The 19,751-nt window shown below is 41.3% G+C and overlaps 1 protein-coding gene across 3 annotated transcripts in view; it reads right to left on the reverse strand.

The window, feature by feature from the left end:
• degs2 (delta(4)-desaturase, sphingolipid 2) overlaps positions 1–19,751 on the reverse strand; it is a 72,550-nt gene that overhangs the window by 44,914 nt on the left and 7,885 nt on the right. For all 3 annotated transcript variants that reach the window (XR_011887536.1, XR_011887535.1, XM_072270490.1), the window contains exon 2: positions 2,662–3,404. Coding sequence is in view for 1 of the 3 variants with exons in the window: in XM_072270490.1 (XP_072126591.1) it covers positions 2,662–3,404 (743 nt within the window). In the remaining 2 variants the exon portion in view is untranslated. The remainder of the gene's footprint in view (positions 1–2,661; positions 3,405–19,751) is intronic.

Here is a 19,751-nt window from a genome sequence, read left to right on the forward strand (position 1 = left end):
CACATCTTTCTGAAAACAAGGTGACCAAAACTGTACGCAGAACTCCAAGTGCAGACTCGTAAATAACTTACCTACAATTGCAACATAACGTCCCAACTCCTTTACTCAATGCTCTGATTAATAGAGGTCCAGCATGCTAAATGGCTTTTCCACTGCTCTGTCTACCTGCAAAATACTTTTAATGAACCATGCACTTGGTGCTTCTGTTCCATTACACTCCCCAGCAACCTACCATTCATGGTACAATTCCTACATTGGTTTGACTTTCCTAAATGCATCATTTCATATTTATCTATATTGAAATCTATTGGCCACTCCTTGACCCTCTTCCCTAACTGAACAAGATCTCTTGTAAACTACAATAACCTTTTTCACCGTCAACACCCCCTCCCAATTTGTATCATCTGCAAATTTATCAATCAAACCTTGTGCAGTTGCATCCAAATCATTTATACAAATAACAAATACCAAGGGTCCCAACACCAACCCCTGTGGCACGCTACTCGCTTATTTATTGATTGATTGATTGAGATTCAGTGCGGAAAAGGACCTTCCAGGTCTTCCAGCTGCGCTGCCCACTAACACCCCCCCTCCCACTTAATCCTACCTTAATCACAGGACATTTTACAACGACCAGTTAACTTACCAACCAGTCTTTGGACTGTGGGAGGAAACTGTAGCACCCGGAGGAAACCCACGCTGTCACAGGGAGAATATACAACTCCTTACAGACAGTGGCGGAATTGAACCCGGGTCACTGGGACTGTAAGGCGTTGCATTGACCACGATGCCACTGTGCCATCCCCAAGTTTCTTTCTACAGGCATTTAATCTGATCAACCACTAGCCTGTGACCCTGTCACTGCACACACTTTAAACCACCGTTAAATTATAAATTAATGCTGGTATTTATACACATTCTGAACTTCCTGCATCGAGCAAAAATTGAACCCAGATCACCCACGTCAGGTGAGAATTCTACCCCTGAACTTTCAATGATTAGATAAGTTACTGTCTTCATTCTCAGAAACAACCTTCATCCACTCTCAGCTTTGTACCTCCAAGCTAATTTTGAATCCACCTAACTAACTAAAGATTCATCCACCTTAATGCACTGTAAGATTGCAAATGCCTCCCCATGTTGATATGAACATCCTCCAAAATATCTCCAAAGTTTCGTTCGTTTCTTGAGGAACAAAACTTTCTCCTGAGTAAACACTGAGAAGAAATATTTGATAAGTCCCACCCATATCCTGTGGCTCCCAACATAGGTAAACCTGCTGATCTCCAAGAGGACCTGCTCTTTCCCAATCCACACTTTTAATCTAGCTATCGAACCCATCTGGATTTTGCTTAACTTCACTTGCCAGCTCAATCTCATACCCTCCCTTTATCCTCTGGGTCCCCCCCCCCCTTGTCTTTCTTCCCGGACCTCCTGTCCCATGATCCTCTCGTATCCCTTTTGCCAATCACCTGTCCAGCTCTTGGCTCCATCCCCCCCCCCCCCCCCTGTCTTCTCCTATCATTTTGGATCTCCCCCTCCCACTTTCAAATCTCTTACTGGCTCTTCTTTCAGTTAGTCCTGACGAAGGGTCTCGGCCCAAAACGTCAACTGTACCTCTTCCTATAGATGCTGCCTGGCCTGCTGTGTTCACCAGCAACTTTTATGTGTGTTGCTTGAAATTCCAGCATCTGCAGATTTCCTCGTGTTTGTACTTGCCATTCATTCCTTTTCCTTCAAACAGGCTCACCCAATCGACTTTCGCAAGATCCTGTCTAATTCTCCCAAAATAGTCTGGTCCAGTTTAGACCCTAACCTTTGGACCTGACCTATTCTTTTCCAGCACCATCTTAAAACTAAAAGAATTATGGTCACTAGAGTCAAAGTCTCCCCGACTGCCATCTCTTTTATTTGTTCTGCCTTGTTCCCCAAGAGGAGGTCCAGTATTGCACCCTCCTCTATATAATGACTTAGGAAATTTTCCTAGACACATTTCACAAATCCCACCCTGTCCATTCTCAAGTGTGAACAATTTCTCTACACTCCTGATCTTCAAGTTCCCATTCTTTCTTTGATAATAAAACTCCACTCGAGTGACCCTCCTCTTCTCATTGGTAAGATCTACCCACGTAGTCTTATAATGTTATTCCATTAATGTGGCAATTATAAATGACACGAATATCAGGTTATGACAGTATTGGGCTTGACTGAAATTTTGCTATTCCATTTAGTTAATGTGCAACTATTTAGCAGATATACTGTTAATGGGACGTTAGTTGTTTTATTGGAATGGCCAAACCTTCGGTTTTTGAAGCTTAGCAATCAATATATTCTTTCCCAATGTTCACCTGAAAGAGAAGGGGTGCACTTACCTATGAAAGTCTCCAGTTCTGCAAGTTCAAACAGAGAATTCCAGCAGGTTATATAGCTTTTTATGAGATCATTCCTAACTTGGCAAGACACATCCTCAGTTTTCAGCCAGGGTCACTGAATTCATAAACAGCAGCAGAAACGCAAGTACTTATATTTTTCTCAAATGTTATGGTCAAGCACAACAGCCCAATAAATGCCTCAATTGAGGCAAACGCTTCAGCTCTTTTTCTACTGTTTCGTACACTACATTTACTCACTGTCACTAAATTCTTTAACTTTTGCACTTACCAGTGGTAGCTTGCTGCCTGGAATGCTGGGGAAGTCATGGTGTTCAACATGGTATCCAACATTGAAGGTTATCCAGTTCAAAGGCCCGTAATACGAATAGGTCTCATGACCTTTAAGGAACATGTAATGCTCAGCAATAAAATGTCCGGAAATTGGATGTATACCCATACACAGGAATGAGCCAGCTATCAGGTATACTATAGGCTTCAAACCCCACAGGTAGTAGATGAGAAAATCATATGCAAACTGCACCACAGCATTTAATACTTCCAGTCTTGTAATGGGTTTAGGGTTAACATAAAGAGGCCTAAGTGCATAAAAAAGTGGTTGGAGAATAAGCCAAATGATTTTGCGAAATGGAGTGCAAAAGAGCCATCCCTCAATATCAGTTGGAATATCAACGTCTAAGCCATCGCCTCCCAGGTATCGATGATGATCTATGTGGTATTTCTTGAACGATGCAGAATAAGGCATTCCAACAGGGAGATTAGCAAATATTGCAAACAGTCGGTTCCATTTTGCGAGCTTATTGCCAAATGCAACATTGTGAGAAATATCATGGATGGCGAGGGTTAGCGAGTGATTGACAGCACCTCCAAAAGCATAAGCCCAGAAGGTGATCCATTTCCAAGGCAAATCTTTCACAAAGTAGCAGGCAATGGTCTGTGTAACAACCATTCCAAGCACAATCCATTTCAGATTGGGGTCTGGTCCCATGAGTGACTTGATCTCAGGATACTTTGCTGTTGGCAAAATTACAAAGGAATATTAGTGAGTTCAGCATGTAAAATAGAACTCACAGTGTAATTACACATATAATAACAGCTGTTCCTGTCTTTACTGTAGTTACACTCTGAAAATTTAGCAAAGAAAATTTGACACTCAGTTACATTAGGTGATTATACTACAAGAGACTAAATTTACCCAATTGACTTAAGACCACTGTGCAACTGGGTATTAGCCTTCCTAACCAATAGACTTCAGATAGTCAGGATGCACAAATGCTCCTCCCTCTCCATCTTCCTTAACACAGGTGCTCCCACGGGCCGTCAATGTCCTTTTACCCTTGCAGTTTCTTAACTCAACCCACAAGGATTCAACATTCTACATAAGAATATCACTACATGCAGATTTCATCCAGATCACACACAATTCTGACTTGGATTATCATATATGGTCCTTTAACATCACTGGATCCGAAACTCATCACAAACAGGACCTTCAGGGGATTGCAATTCCTTAGTCCATGATAACAGTTCACCACCATCACCTTCTCAGGGGGGACTGGGGATTAGGGACAGGTTGGTGATGATGCTAACTCACAGCTCCAGAGACCTATTCACCAAGTGTTTGTGCAAATTGTACATCCTCCCTGTGACTGGTGCATCTCTCCCTCGTGAGGCAGTTTCCTCCCACACCTCAAAGATGCTAGTTAGCGCTGAGAGTCAGATTCTAAAAAAGAACATGTAACAAAAATGTCCCCGCAAATTCGACTTTCCATGGGCAACACAAATTGGTAGAAATGCACTGAGAAGTTTGCTCAACATCTGCCACCAATGCCATTTTATTGCTTTTATGGCTTTATTGCTTAGTAATTTATCTAAAAAGAACTCATGAGCTTGAGCTTAATCTCTCTCTCTCTTACACACACACATACACACTTAACTGTTACAGTCCTTCACAGCTACCCAGAAAATCCAACAAATGTGACACAAAAACTAGAAGCCTCTATTGCATTACATTGGTAGAATAAGGTGATTTTACTTTTATATTTCTAATTAATAACCATGGGACGACTTTCACAGTGAACCGTAGGGCCCTGGGGATGTTGTGGAACAGTGAGACCTAGGGGTACAAATGCACAGTTAACTGAAGGTGATGTCACAAGAAGAAAGGGTGATGAAGGCAGCATTTGGCACGTAGCAGTGTCAGTATTGCTATAGGAGATGGAATGTTATATTGTACAAAATATTGGTGAGGCTGCATCTAGAATATTAAGTACAACTGTGGCTACCTGGTTATAAGGAAGTAATTAAGCTGGAAAAAGTGCAATGAAAGTTTAGGAGAATAAAGTTCAGACTTACTCTTTCCCGCACAGATGAGGGGAGACGTTATTAGAGCTGTGTAAATCACAAGGGAAATAGATAGGTTGAATGCACAGTCTTCATCTCCAGGCAAAGGGTATCAAAAGCCAGAGGAAATACAGTAGATTTGAAGTGAGAGGGAAAAATTTTAAATGAGGACCGGAGAAACAACCGTTGCCACACAGAGGCTGTTATGTATATGGAAAAAGCTGCAAGAGAAAGGCAAAACATTCGGACAGGTACTCAGATAGGAAAAGTTTAGAGCAGGGGTGCCCATTCTGCCATGGAATGCTACCATTAACCAGGTTGGGAAGCCCTGCTTTAGAGTGACTTTATGGAAATCTTGGTTGGCATGAACAAGTTGGATTGTGGGCCTGTTTCCATGCTGAAGAACTCTACAAATTCAGTTTTTCAAAACTCGTACACATTGGGTAATAATTAATATACAAGTAACAAACTACAATGCACATCATTCACACATAAATGGTTACAAATTTTAATTTCATCGTCCTTCCGTGTATGAACAAATGTCAAACAATGATTGCATCTGAATGGCATAATTTCAGAGTAGTATCGACATCTTATGTTAAACACCATGCTGGGAATCAAGCACCATCTGATATTTTATTATATTAGCTAGATCGATTTTAGGACAAAATGCAGTCTCGACATATCTATTACAGCTTCCCTGCTCATAAGAAATTCCCCAGATCAAACACTACAGTTGTGATTTATCCTGCCCCAGCCCCACCCTGCTGAACCTTCATCCCTGTTTAAAATCAAAGCCTATGCCTCTGTCTTCATAGTATTCAATCAGAAGAAATTGTGGCATCACATCCCGTCCCTTCATCATTTCTAACAGCATTTTGGGAGCTTCGTTAACACACAGACAGTGGTAATTATAAAATAAGGCAACTGACCACCACCTCCTCAGAAGCAATTAGGAATGGGAATAAATATTTGTCTTGTCAACAAGGATCATTTTCCATGAAAGGTTAAAAATATATTGTTTGGACATATAGAGCACAGATGCAAAGGAAGGCAAGATTAATTTTGGAAAAGGCATTCTCAGTGTACATAAGCAATTTGATACCATTCTGATATGTCACTGAGGCTTGTATTAACCAAACAAGGTAAGACCATTGCACAACTCTGGTAGGAAGCATACAGGGATAGAAGACTGTCAGGAGGGTTGGTTACTCTAGGGCCATAGAATAGAAAAGGGGGAAGTTCTGGATGGGTAGTTTCACAAGGCAGAAAGAAACACATCATTTGTGGCTTTGATAAGGCCAGTCTCAATAATAGGAATGAAAAGCCGTACCCTCCCCAAAAAAATATAACAAATGCAAAATGATGAGATGTCTTACAAGATTTCTCCCAGGACATCCATTCATTCCATGTGACACCAAGAAAAAAATTGGATTCAGCAGAACTATGAAACTAGACCACATCCCAATTGTAAACCCTGAAGACCTGAACTCAAGAGTCCACTGTGCCTCTAGCAAACTGTAAGTAAAAAAACAAAAAGATTGCATCTACCTTTAACATGTTAAAAACATTGCCTAGTTATGTCGTGATTGCAAAATATAGGACAAAACTGATGCAGCTAATCACTATACAAGTACTCTACCCACTTCAAGGTTTGATGGGCCATGTCTTCAGAGATGTAGTCATTTTTTTTAGATTATTTTTAGATTATGAAGACACACAGTCCTCTTTTATTGTCATTTAGTAATGCAGGCATTAAGAAATGATACAATATTTGAGTTACTATTGCCTTCCTGTCAATTTGAACCAATCTGACCATTTTCCTCTGACCTTTCTCATTAACTGTGCATTTCTGCACACAGAACTACTGCCCACTGAATGCTCTCTATTTTTTTTTTGTGCACTGTTCTCTGTAAACTCTCAAGACTGTTGTGCGTGAAAATCCCTGGATATCAACAGGTTTCTGAAATACGCAAACCATCCTGGCTAGCACCAACAATCATTCTGCGGTCAAAGTCACTTTGATCACATTTCTTCCCCAGTCTGAACATCAACTGAACCTCTTGACCATGTCAGCATGCTCTTATGCATTGAGTTGCTGCCACATGATTGGTTGATTAGATATTTGCATTAATGAGCAGGGGGTACAGGTGTACTTAATAAAGTGGCCACTGGCTCTTCTTGAGTGGCTGAATGTGAGCCATTGTCTTGTACTGCTGATGAAGGAAACTCCTGCAACACTGATGAGGGGGGAATTCCAGCATATTTATCAGAAGACTTTGAAAGATTATATACAGTATTTTCCATTTGCAATGCTGAGTATCTTGTAGTGAACATCCAAGCAACCAATACAATATTACAAGATTTCTTCAGTGCAGTGTCACTGGCCCAACCATCTTTGGCTACTTCATTATTGGCCTTCCTTCTGTCCTTCATTAAGGTTAGAAAAGAGGGCAGTCATGAAATTGAAAGCTGCACAAATAATTAACAACTCCTCAGCAAATGAAGCCATTCGTGCTGCATTCAGCAAGACAACATTCAGAGAGGAGCTGATAAGTGCCAGTCAATGACCATCTCAACACAAGAATGTGTAACAACCTACTCTTAACATTCAATACCATTACCATCACTGCATCAGCTCCAATTGCATCTTGGATGGGTGGTCACAGAAATACCATTGACCAGAAACTCAACAGGAGTTAACCTTAACACTCAGGAACAGATCAGAGGCAGGGTATCCAGCAAGTTACTCATCCCAAGTCCTTTCCACAAATTACAAGACACTTTTGAGTACAAAAAACTAAAGAAGTCATTAAGAAGGTAAAGATGGAAAACGAAAGTAAGCTAGTCAATAATATTACAGAGGATACCAAAAGTTTCTTCAGATATGTAAAGTATAAGAGAGAGGTGAGAGTGGATATCGGACTACTGGAAAATGATGCAGGAGAGGTAGTAATGGGGGACAATAACATAGTCGATGAACTGAAAAAGTATTTTGCATCAGTCTTCACAATGGAAACACTAGCAATATGGTGGAAGTTCCAGGTGTCGGGGGCATGAAGTGTGTGAAGTTACCATAACTAGAGGGAAGGTTCTTGGGAAACTGATAGGTCTGAAGGTGGATGGTATACACCCCAGAGATCTGAAAAAGGAGGGAAGAGATTGTGGATTAGAAATGAAATTTCAGGAATCACTAGATTCTGGAATGATTCTGGAAGACTGGAAAATTGCAAGTGCCACTCCACTCTTCAAGAAGGGAGAGAAGCATTAGAAAGAAAACTATAGGCCAGTTAGTTGGACCTCAGCGGTTGGGAAGATGTTGGAGTCCATTAAGGATGAGGTCTCAGGGTACTTGGAGGTCTCAGGGTACTTGGAGGCACATGATAAAAAAAGGCTGTAGAGAGCATGGCTTCCTCAAATGAAAATCTTGCCTGACAAATCTGTTGGAATTCTTTGAAGAAATAACAAGCAGGATAGAGAAAGGAAAATTGGCAGATATTGTATACTTGGATTTTCAAGAAGGCCTTTGACAAGGTGCCACACATGAGGCTGCTTGACAAGCTATGAGCCCATGGTATTACAGGAAAGATTCTAGCATGGATAAAGCAGTGGCTGATTGGCAGGTGGCAAAGAGTGGGAATAAAGGATGCCTTTTCTGGCTGGCTGATGGAGACAAGTGGTATTCCACTGGGGTCTGTGTTGAGACCGATTCTTTTTACGTTATATGTCAATAATTTGAATGATGGAAATGATGGCTTTGTTGCAAAGTTTGCAGATGATATGAAGATGGGTGGAGGGGCAGGAAGTTTTGAGGAAGTAGAGAGGCTACCGAAACACTTAGACAGATTAGAAGAATGGGCAAAGAAATGGCAGGTGGAATACAGTGTTGAGAAATGTATGGTCATGCACTTTGGTAGAAGAAATTAAAGGGTTGACTATTTTCTAAATGAAGTAAAAATACAGAAGGTTCCCTAAAGGTTAATTTGCAGGTCAAGTCTGTGGTGAGGAAGACAAATGCAATGTTAGCATTCATTTCAAGAGGACTAGAATATAAAAGCAAGAATGTTGAGACTTTATAAAGCACTGGTGAGGCCTCACTTGGAGTATTGTGAGCAGCTTTGGGCTCCTTATCTTAGAAAGGAAGTGCCGGAACTGGAGAGGGTTCAAAGGAGATTCACAAAAATGATTCCAGGATTGAATGGCTTGTCATATGAAGAGCGTTTGATGGCTCTGGGCCTGTATTCACTGGAATCCAGACAAATGAGGGGTGACCTCATTGAAACCTATCAAATGGTGAAAGGCCTCAACAGTGTGGATGTGGAGCAGATGTTTCCTATGGTGGGAGAGTCTAAGACTAGAGGACACAGCCTCAGTATAGAGGGGTGTCCTTTTTGAATGGAGACGAGGAGGAATTTCTTTATCCAGAGAGTGGTGAATCTGTGGCAGCTATAGAGGCCAAATCCTTATGTATAATTAAGTCAGATTCCTGATTAGTCAGGGTATGAAGGGATACGGGGAGAAGGCAGGAGATTGGGGCTGAGAGGAAACTTCGATCAGCCATGATGAAATGGCGGCGCAGACCTGACGGGCCAAATGGGCCAGTTCTGTTCCTATATCTTATGGTCTTACCCGGAGTTCAACGCCAACACTACTCGAGAGAGTTAACAGCAGGACATAACAGCTCACCTGAATGGTAGTTCCTCAGGAACTTGGATGTTCCTTATCTCTGTACTGGAATATACTCGCTGTCGTACTACCTGTACAGGGCACCTTGGTTATTGCAATAGCATTTCTCAGACCTATGTCCTTTACTAAGATGGATAAATGCTCCAGCACATTGGATTACCACCAACCAGCAGGCTATCCTTTGAGTTGCACGTCATCCCAGCCATATATTGCTATTCCTTCATCAATGCTGGGTCTATCCTGTAACCCCTTCCCCAATAACAGTACCTTCACTAGAAGGACTGCAGTAGTTCAAGGCAGTAGCACTTCACAGAAGGGCATTAAGTTTTGGACTTGCCATTGATACACACATTCCAAAAGCAAATAGAAATTATTTTGGCCCTAAAACTAAGAACCTGCCCGTATCATCGTTAAAATGGCCTTACCAATCTCAATGCTGCTGTTTTATTTTAAAAATAAAATAGTCAATTTCTCAGCCAGATGCATACTTATTATCATTGAGCTATCTCACGCACTGACATGCTTTCAGGATCCCAGAATAACTGAGGCTTACACACCTGATGGGCAGGAGAAATCATGTCAACACCTAGCCTACGGTGGAGAATGCCTAGTTTCTCCAAACCTCCTGCTATAATTTCAATGATCATTATAATTTCAACTTAGTGATATCTAATTTAAAACAGCTTTTATTATTTCACTGGGGATTCTGTCAACCTTCTGCTAAATACTCTATTTGTGTATTAGAATAACAACTTCTCCTACTATATGTGGTAGGAAACTCTGATTAATTAATTCAAAATTTAAAATGCCTTATGGACTGTTTATTTTGTTACCCCGGAAATTTCAATCCATCACATTTCTGAATGAGAAAATAAACCGGTCTTCTCCTTAGTCAATTTACAAAGGCAATTGGCAGGGCAAATTCCATCTGTGTCCATTTACATTTGTCCAGTCATAGTTTGTTTAATGAAAGTACAGGCATGGCCAGCTATAGAATGAGAATATACATGCCCCATTTTGGACTTTTAAGTCTTCATGGCTCAATGCTATATCAAACTGCAAAGAAGAAAGCCACAAAATAAGTCTCATGCATGAATTCCTTGGCTAAAACAAAGATAAGCAATTAATATTAGCAGTCAGTGAGTTTACACTGATATTGAAGCAGGAGATTTGGTAAAGGATTCTCCACCCTCATTTAGTGAGACAGTCATGATTGCTTCTCTTCATTAGTTGGGTGAGCTTAGGTGGTTCTGGGATCTGGGATCATGGATGACTCAAAGTCAACCAATAAGCAACTGGAACAAGCTCAGTAGCAGGTTCAAAGCACAGCCAAACACCTAACAGCTGTGCCTAGTGTGGCTGAGGAATGAGTAATTGAGTTATGCTGATGATAGGAGAAAAAGATGTCTTCCGTTTTCCCGGTAGTAAATTGACTGACAATACAACTTGTCCATAATGTGTTCCTTTACAGCAGGGGATCCCAACCTGGGGTTCAGGAACCCCTCAGTAAAAAGGTTGGGAACCCCAGCTTTACAGCTTGGAATTGGCTATATGGTGATGAGAGGTAGACACACAAATCAAAAGCATACATAGGGATGCTGATCTTGTGGAATTTGTCAAAGGACAGCAAATAGATGTAGAAAAGGGAAAGACCTTTGACCTTGAAGGTACAAGAACCTCAGCAAATACAAACGTATTTGTAGATGGCCAGTTTAAGACATCCATTAGTCATATTCAGATGCACAGGAGAGAATAACACAAGTTTTTAAGACTTGTTTTTAAGGCAACTAACAAAAATGTAGAGCTGGCAATAAAATACCTTTATTGAAGGAGGCCAACACTTAACAGTGGAAGCTGGCCCAAAATACTGTACATCCCAGATTTATTACAATGCTTTCCCTTTAATGGCTCTTGACATGAGCTGGCAACAGCACATGACAAACGTCGAGCTCTATAACAACCTACCGATGCTCACCACTAAAATCGAGACGAGAAGACTGCAACTAGCGGGGCACTGTCTACGCCAACCTGAGCTACCTGCCAGCCTAGTCATCATATGGGAGCCCAAGCACGGGAGGATGAACCCTGGGCATCCTCCCAAGACTATGGTCAACACGCTCCTAGAAGACAGCGGCACGGCTAATGTAGATGAACTGACCACACTGATGAGGGAGAGGGAGAAGTGGAGGGTCCGCCATCGTGCCCGACGCCGGCCCCCTAGGCCTGAGTCAACGTAGTAGTAGTAGTCCCCTTTAATCATTGCAATCACCTACGCATATTAGCCAAATTAAAATTACTGAACATCAGTCTTCTCAACTAGAAAACTCAGTGATAATTAATTAATATCTCAAGTATCCAACCCAAGTCTGGACAGTTCTAGCTGATCACTACTGTAGAGATGCTTTCTACACACTGCTCTCAATGGTTACCTTGTCATAATTGCTTCCATAACTAAAACTAATTCATAGTTTTCTAAATATCAACTGCTAACATTAAACTTAATACAGGTTAACAAAATTTAATAGCTACTACTGTAGAGACATTTTGGGTAACAGCACGGTTAACACCATGAACTCAATCACCACAATTTCTACTTTGGTGTTTCTCAACATTTTCCATTGCATCCTCTCTTAAAACGAGACTTCTTGTTTATCCTGGATATTTCCTATTTCTGGGCGCAGGTGTAAAAAAAAAAGTGAGCTCTTCGTGTAAACTCTCACAAACTCATCGTCTGCGCAACACTCAATTGAAATCACCTCGCCATGGCAGCCAGCATCAGCTCTTGCCTTCCACTTATCTGTGTATTACAGATATAGAGCATTGATTCAGACCCTTCAGGCCTGGCTGTGCCCTGACGCTCTAAGTGCTTATTAAGATATTTTTAAGATGTTATGGATACCTGCCTTCATCAACTTTAAGGGTAGTGCCTTTCAGACTGCAATCACCCACTGGGTGAAAATTCCACCCCTCCCCACTCCCAAAACTACTCAAATCACTAACTCCTAACTATAACACCTTCTAGTTTTAAACAACTGTTATGGGGAAAGTTTCTCACAATCCACCATATCCACATCTCTCACAATTTTGTAGTCCCCCATTCAGACCCCTCCACACCAAGCTAAACAAATGCAGACTTCTTCCTTTCTCCTCATAACTGAAACACTCCATACCTGGCAACATCCTAGTGAACCTCCTCGGCTCCCTCTCCCGTGCAATTGTGTCCTTCCTATATTGTGGTGACAAGAAATGCTGTAGCTAAAGCCTCACCAAAAGTTACAATGCAGCTTCCATACTCCTATTTCTGTCCCTGCCAATGAAAGCCAACATCCCAGATTCGAGTGATGATACAGTTGTTATCTGTAGTTTCATCAACCAACATTCTCATTATGTTTATGATCATGATTATGCACGTTTTCTCTGTCTTGCTGGGTATCCAAAAATACCCAAGCCACTTAAGATGACCGTCTGGACTTGAATGCCCACAACTGAATGTTCTTCACTCTTAAACGCATTATTCTGATCTAAATCTCTGACCTACTTGTTACTATATAAATTTACTTCATAACCTCCTGGTTGACTTTGCAGATGACACCATGCCGTAAGTTACAGCTATTGACTCGCGCTTGATACCAACTCAGGATGAGGCCTGTGTAGAGTTTGCACATTTTCCCAGCCTTTCTGCTGGATGCTCTTGCTTTCTGTCACATCCCAATGTCGGTGGGTTAAGGGACTACAATAAATGACTCCTTGGTTAGGCCCAACTGAGAAAAGTTACAGAACTGCAGGGAGAGTGGGGCTGATGGATTGCTTATCTGGGAGTCAGCATGAACCCAGGGAGCTGAATTGTTTCCTTTAATATTATGACAGGTAATTTTTTCAGGAACAGACATCTTCTTTCCTCCTATCTAGCTGTCATCAAATTCCAGTATTTGTTTTAGTTAGTTACTTACAGTGAAAGAGACATGTGCTTGACCCTTGCTGACAAAAACCCCCATGGCCAGAGGTGCTAATTCATCACTTAAACATGCTCCTAATATTCCCTTTACATCACAGATGAGATGTTCTTTGTTGCTATTGCCAACTTGCCCTGCAAGCTTAGTTCTTGTATGTCACATTCCCATTCACTACTCTGTGATTTCAGAACACAGTAGTGAATGAGAAGCTCAATTGCTTGTTTTTTTTCCCTCAAACTATTAGCATAAAGATCTTGCATTAGCCCAACTTCTGGGGTAACTAGTTCTAGTAAAGTCAAGATGTATTTGACCCATACACACAAAATGCAGGAGGAACTCAGCAGGCCAAGCAGTATCTAGGAAAAGAGTACATTTGAAGTTTTGGGTCAAAACCTTTGACATGACTGGAGCAAAAAAACTAGGGAGCAGATTTAAAAGGTGGGAGGAGGGAAAAGATAAACATAAGGTGATAAGTGAAACCTGGAGGGGAAGGATAAAGTAAAGAGCTGGGAAGTTGATTGGTGAAGGAGACAGACGGCCATGGAAGAAAGGGGGGAGGGGCACTAGAGGGAGGCAATGGGCTGGCAAAGAGATAAGGTGAGAGAGGCAAAAGGGGATGGGGAATGGTGAAGGAGGTGGGGGGAGTGGGGGGCATTACTTTAAGTTTGAGAAATCGCTGTTCATGCCATCAGGTTGGAGACTACACAAAAAGAATACAAGGTATTGTTCCTCCAACCTAAGAGTGGCCACATCACAACAGTGGTGGAGGCCATGGGTGGACATATTGGAATGGGAATGGGAAATGGAATTAAAATGGATGGCCACTGGGAGATCCCACTTTTTCTGGCAGACAGTCCGTAGGTGCTCAAAGCAGTCTCCCAATCTACGTCGGGTCTCACCGATATACAGGAGGCCACACTGGGAGCACCGAACACAGTATATGACCCAAACAGACTCACAGGTGAAATGTTGCCTCACCTGGAAGGACTGTTTCGGGCCCTGTATGGTCCTAAATGGTAGTGAGGGAGGAGGTGTAGGGGCAGGTGTAGCACTTGTTCCGCTTGCAAGGATAAGTGTCAGGAGGGAGTTCCTCTGGCATTTTGTGTGTGTTGCTCGGATTTCCAGCATCTGTAGATTTTCTCTTGTTTGTGATGTAGTTATTCAAATCACCTTTCAGCCCCAGCTTCAGGTTCTGCTTTAATAAGGGATATTGTTAATTCCCATTTACAAGAGATCCACTGTGTTGTTGGTGCACTGAAATCACCATAAATGCCCTGATGGAGAGGACTGCAGCTTCACTGTTCCCTCATCGCAATTTCTGCTTTTACTCACTGTCAAACTGGAGCAATAATCTTTTGCTGCCTATCTTTCCCACTATAACCTGTAAGCGGCCCATCTCTACCTCTAGTGCTTAAATGATTCTCGTGACCTACAGTGCTAAATACCATACAGAACATTTAGTCAAACAATAGAACATAGAGACCAACACTTCCTCTGCTCTGTTCTGTAATTCCCCCCCCCCCGCCCTGTACAGTAAAGCATTGTGTGCATTATTGATTAGTGTCTGACTAAAGCCAAATTGTTGATTAATGCGCTACTAGAACAGGTTGCAGGTTGTCTTTCCTGTTCTCTATTTCTATCCAGTTCAATTTCAACTGAAATGAAGACTTGTATTTATATTGTAACTTTTGTACCAATAGCATACTTTATATCTACTTGAGAAGGCAATCAAAGGCTTCAGTTTAATAATTGACTTGAAAGCGAGTATCTTTGAACCCTTGATTTTTGTGTTGCCTTGGAGTGAGATTCAAACCTACCCATTTTCCTATCCTCAAGCTATATTGTACAGTATTAGCATTAGTAATACCATAAGATACAGGAGCAGAATTAGACCATTTGGCCGATTGAGTCTGCCTTGCCATTTCATCCTGGCTGATCCAATTTTTCTCTGCGCCCTAATCTCCTGCCTTCTCCCCGTATCCCTTCATGCCCAGACCAATCAAGGATCTATCAACCTCTGCCTTAAATATACTTAAAGACTTGGCCTCCACAGCTGCTTGTGGCAACAATTTCCACAGATTCACCACTGTCTGGCTAAACAAATTCCTCCTCATTTCTGTTCTAAAAGGATGCCCTCTATTCTGAGACTGTGTCCTCTTGTCTTAGTCTCTGCAACTATCGGAAACATCCACTCTGTTGAGGCCTTTCACCATTTGATAGGTTTCAACGAGGGCACCCCTCATTCTTCTGAATCTCCAGTGAATACAGGCCCAGAGCTATCAAACACTCTTCATATGACAACCCGTTCAATCCTGGAATTAATTTCATGAATGTCCTTTGAACCCTCTCCAATTTCAGCACATCCTTTCAAAGATAAGGGGCCCAAAACTGCTCACAGTAGTCCAAGTGAGGCCTCATTAGTGCTTTATAAAGTCTCAACATTACATCCTTTCTTTTATAACCTAGTCCTCTTTTCCATCCTTGCATTTATATTCTAGTCCTCTAATCTTTAGTTGAACAGTTAATATTCATCAAAAAATTAGAATCAATTATAGTGTATACCACAGAAGACAACCATTCCGGTCCCTGTGTATGTTCTGACAAGTTGCTGCAGCACGTCCTCAGAGTTCAAAGCAAATTTATTATCAGTATATATATGTTACCATATTCTATCTTGAGATTCATTTTCTTGCAGATATTTACAGGGAAAATACAACAGAATTTTACAAAAAACTATACATAAACAAAGACCGACAAGCAACCACTGTGCAAAAGACAAACTGCATATAAAAATGTTACGGAGACCATGAGTTGTAAAGAGTCCTTGAAGGTGTCAGAACAGTGGTGAAAGAAGCTATCCATGCTGGTTCAGGACCTTGTACCTGATGGTGTGGGACCCAAGGATTCTGTGCCTGCTGCCTAATGGTAGCAGCAAGAATAGAGCATGACCAGGATAGAGTTCTTTGATGATGGATGCAGCTTTCCTGTATCTGTGCTCCATATACATGTATTCAATGGTGGGGAGCACTTTGCCTTTGATAGACTGGACTATATCTACCACTTTCTGTAGCCTTAACCGGTCCTGGGCATGTTTGTTTCCATATCAGGCCATGATGCATCCAGTTAGGATACTCTCCACTGCATCTATGGAAATTGTCAAAAGATTTTGGTCACATGCTAAATCTACACAAACTTCTAAGGGAGAGGCATTGCCTTGTGATGTCACTAGAGTGCTGGTCCTTGGACAGACCTTCTAGTATATTAATGCCAAGGAATTTAAAGCTACTTACCCTTTCCATCTCTGTTTCCCTGTGCAATTCTGTAGATTGTACAAGCTGCTGCTACTGTGTTTTGGTGTTGGAATGACTGAATAGTTATGGATAGGGTTCCTATGAAGTTTGATACTATATCCTGTATGGTGCCAAGCTTCTTGAGTGTTGTTGAAGGTGCACATGTCTAGGCAAGCAAAGAGTATTCCATCACACTCCTGACTTGAGCCTTGTAGACAGCAAACAGCAATTGGGAATTAGGAGCCTCCCAAGCTCTGACCAGCTCTTGAGCCACATTGTGTATATGGCTACTTCAGTTCAGTTTCTGGTCAATTATAGCCCCCAACACTGTAAAGTCGGGTATTCAGTGACAGAAATGACATATATGCAAGGGGGCGATAGCTGAATTTTCTTTTGTTATTGTCATTGCCCGGCACATGTGGCATGTATGTTACTTTCCACCTATAAACCCAGACCTTGATATTGCCCAAACATTCCCAGTTCTAACCCTACAACTGATAGAAGGTTATTGCTGAAGCAACTGCAGAAGCTTGGGCCTAGGACACTGCTGAGGAATTGCTGTAGCCATGTCCTGCAGCTGAGGTGATTGATGTTCTGGTACCGCAATCATTTGCATTTGTACCAAGTACAATTCCAACCAGTGGAGGGTCTCACCCTCACAATTCCCATTGACTTCAAGTTAGCCAGGGCTCCTGGATGCCATACTCAATCAAGTACTGCCTGATATAAAGGGTAGTTTCTCTCACTTTGCCTCAGACATTAGGAACCTCTGTCCTCGTTTAGATTAAGACTGTAATGAGGTCAGGAGCTGAGTGACTTTGGTGGAATCCATTCTGAGCTCCTGTAAGCAGATAGTTGCTTGATGCATTTGGAGGTACAACAAGCCAGCTTTATGAGATTATACATCTTAATTCAGAGCTAACAGCAACAGTGACCATAAAGTTTGGTGATATTTGTAATGTCAATTTTACTGTTGTGTTTAAATAATTGCTCTCTATTACTGAAATTATTACTAAAGGGTTGATTATTTGTTCAATACTTGCTATAACTATTACTTTTTAAAAATTAATTTACATATAATTAAAATGAGAGCGGTATTGCTTTCATTTTAATAATATACAAACTAAATAATTTAAAAATTAATGTTTTTATTGATCTGGATTTGCTCACCAGCCACATGTTACAGGTTTTTTTATTAAAGTCTTTTATAATTCATTGGACCAAATTAATTTTGTTCATGCAGGCATTCTCAGAAACAGTTTTCAATGGTTGCTCAAGTTACATGAACTGTTTAGGGAATCACTGGAGGGCAGCCACCTATTAACTATCAGTGGATGCCATTAACACTTGGGAAATACAGTAGCACACAAACATAAAAAGCCACCTCACACTGCTTTCTCTATTGTGATTCCTTCCCAGTCTCTAGTAATGCATTCAAGGAGTGGAGCACAGTAGCCAGGTCTGGCAGAAACCTGTTATAGTAATTGACAAATCTTAAAAAGAACCACAATTTTGACACATCCTTTGGCCTTGGGGCATCCAACCACTGCTTGAATTTTCTCAGCACACTTATGTAATTCTTGTGTATCAATATTGTTACCACGGCAAGTGATGCTCGATTTGAAGAATTCTCACTTGTCCCATTGTACCCTGAGCCCATAAGCTTCTAATCTTTTTAACGCCATCTTAAGATTTTGGAGATGTTCTTCGTCATCCTTATTGGTAACAATGATGTCAACCAAGTCACACTGAGTGCCTGGACAACCTTGTAGAACTGATCCATGGCTTTCTGCCAGAGTGCAAGTGCAGATGTTACTCCAGAAACAAGTCTATTATAGCAATAAAACACTTTGTTGAGTGTTGAGTGATGAGATAAACTTCAGACTCTTCTTCAATCTGCATCCATGGGTAGGCTTCAGCTAATTCCAGGTTGCTGAAGTGTTTTCCTGCAGAAAGGTTTGCAAAGATATCCTCTATCTTGGGTAGAGGTATTGATCTACTTTCAGTACTGGTCACCACAGAAAATTACTTCTTTGCTACTGGGAATAATTGCATAGTCCATGGGCTTCTTTCAACCTTGAAAAGAATTCCCTCAGTTTCCATGCAATCTAGTTCACTGGCTACTTTATCACAGATAGTATAAGGAGCCAAATGGGCTTTGTAAAACTTTGGTGTGGCATTTCCATTTAACACTATTTTAGCCTTGATATGTGAATTTTCTAGTGCTATCCCTGAACACTGCTGTGGCATAATCCAGTACCTTTCTTAGTTCATTTTCCATTCACTCTTTGGCAGGGGATGTGGCATGGAAATAGTAGTTGAATCTCCAATCAAATTGTAGTTGTCTCAGCCAGAATGTTCTTTTTACCAGATACAAACCCACTGTGGCTCATTGGTTGTTGTATTTTACTGTTACAATTCCATTCCCACAGGAGTGATCTGTTCTCCAGTATAAGTTCTTAGTTGGATATCTGCAGGTTTCAGTTCAGTATCTTTGAAGTGCTGTTCAAATTCATTTTGTGGAATGACTGAAACAGCGGAGCTGGTGTCCAATTCCATTTTAATTACTTTGTAGTTCACTTGTGGTGTAAGCCAATTGTTTGTCTATTGTTAGTTTTCACATTTTAAATCTCAAGGATACCCAGTCCTGTGTCACTTTCATCATTATCAGATTATTCGTCTGCAAGCTGTTGCTTTAAGTTTTTTTGAAACTGAAACTTTTTTGGGATCTTTTTCTCTTCCCTCTGCAGTCCATTCTTGTCTGCCCAACATGCTCTCTGCGTGGGCCTTTCCTTGTTATGTTTTCTACAAATTTCACCTTTAAATCTACATTGGGCTGGTGTATGTCAGCCTCTGCCACAACAGAAGCACACAATCTGTTCAGCCTGGCCAGATTCTGTTTAGCCATTGCAATTTTGTTCACACTTACTTCCATTCCTGACTGCAACTTGGTTGTGTCTCTGTCGCTTATTTCTATCACGGTGGACTTTCTCACGGTGGTGTCTGAAAAGAGGATGCTGTCTAAATTGCATGCCATCTTGGTCAATGTCTCCCATTCACTACATAATGTACTGGGTGGGCACAGGAGT

This window comes from Mobula birostris, chromosome 1 (genome assembly GCF_030028105.1).
Source record: "Mobula birostris isolate sMobBir1 chromosome 1, sMobBir1.hap1, whole genome shotgun sequence".
NCBI classification, from domain to species: domain Eukaryota; kingdom Metazoa; phylum Chordata; class Chondrichthyes; order Myliobatiformes; family Myliobatidae; genus Mobula; species Mobula birostris.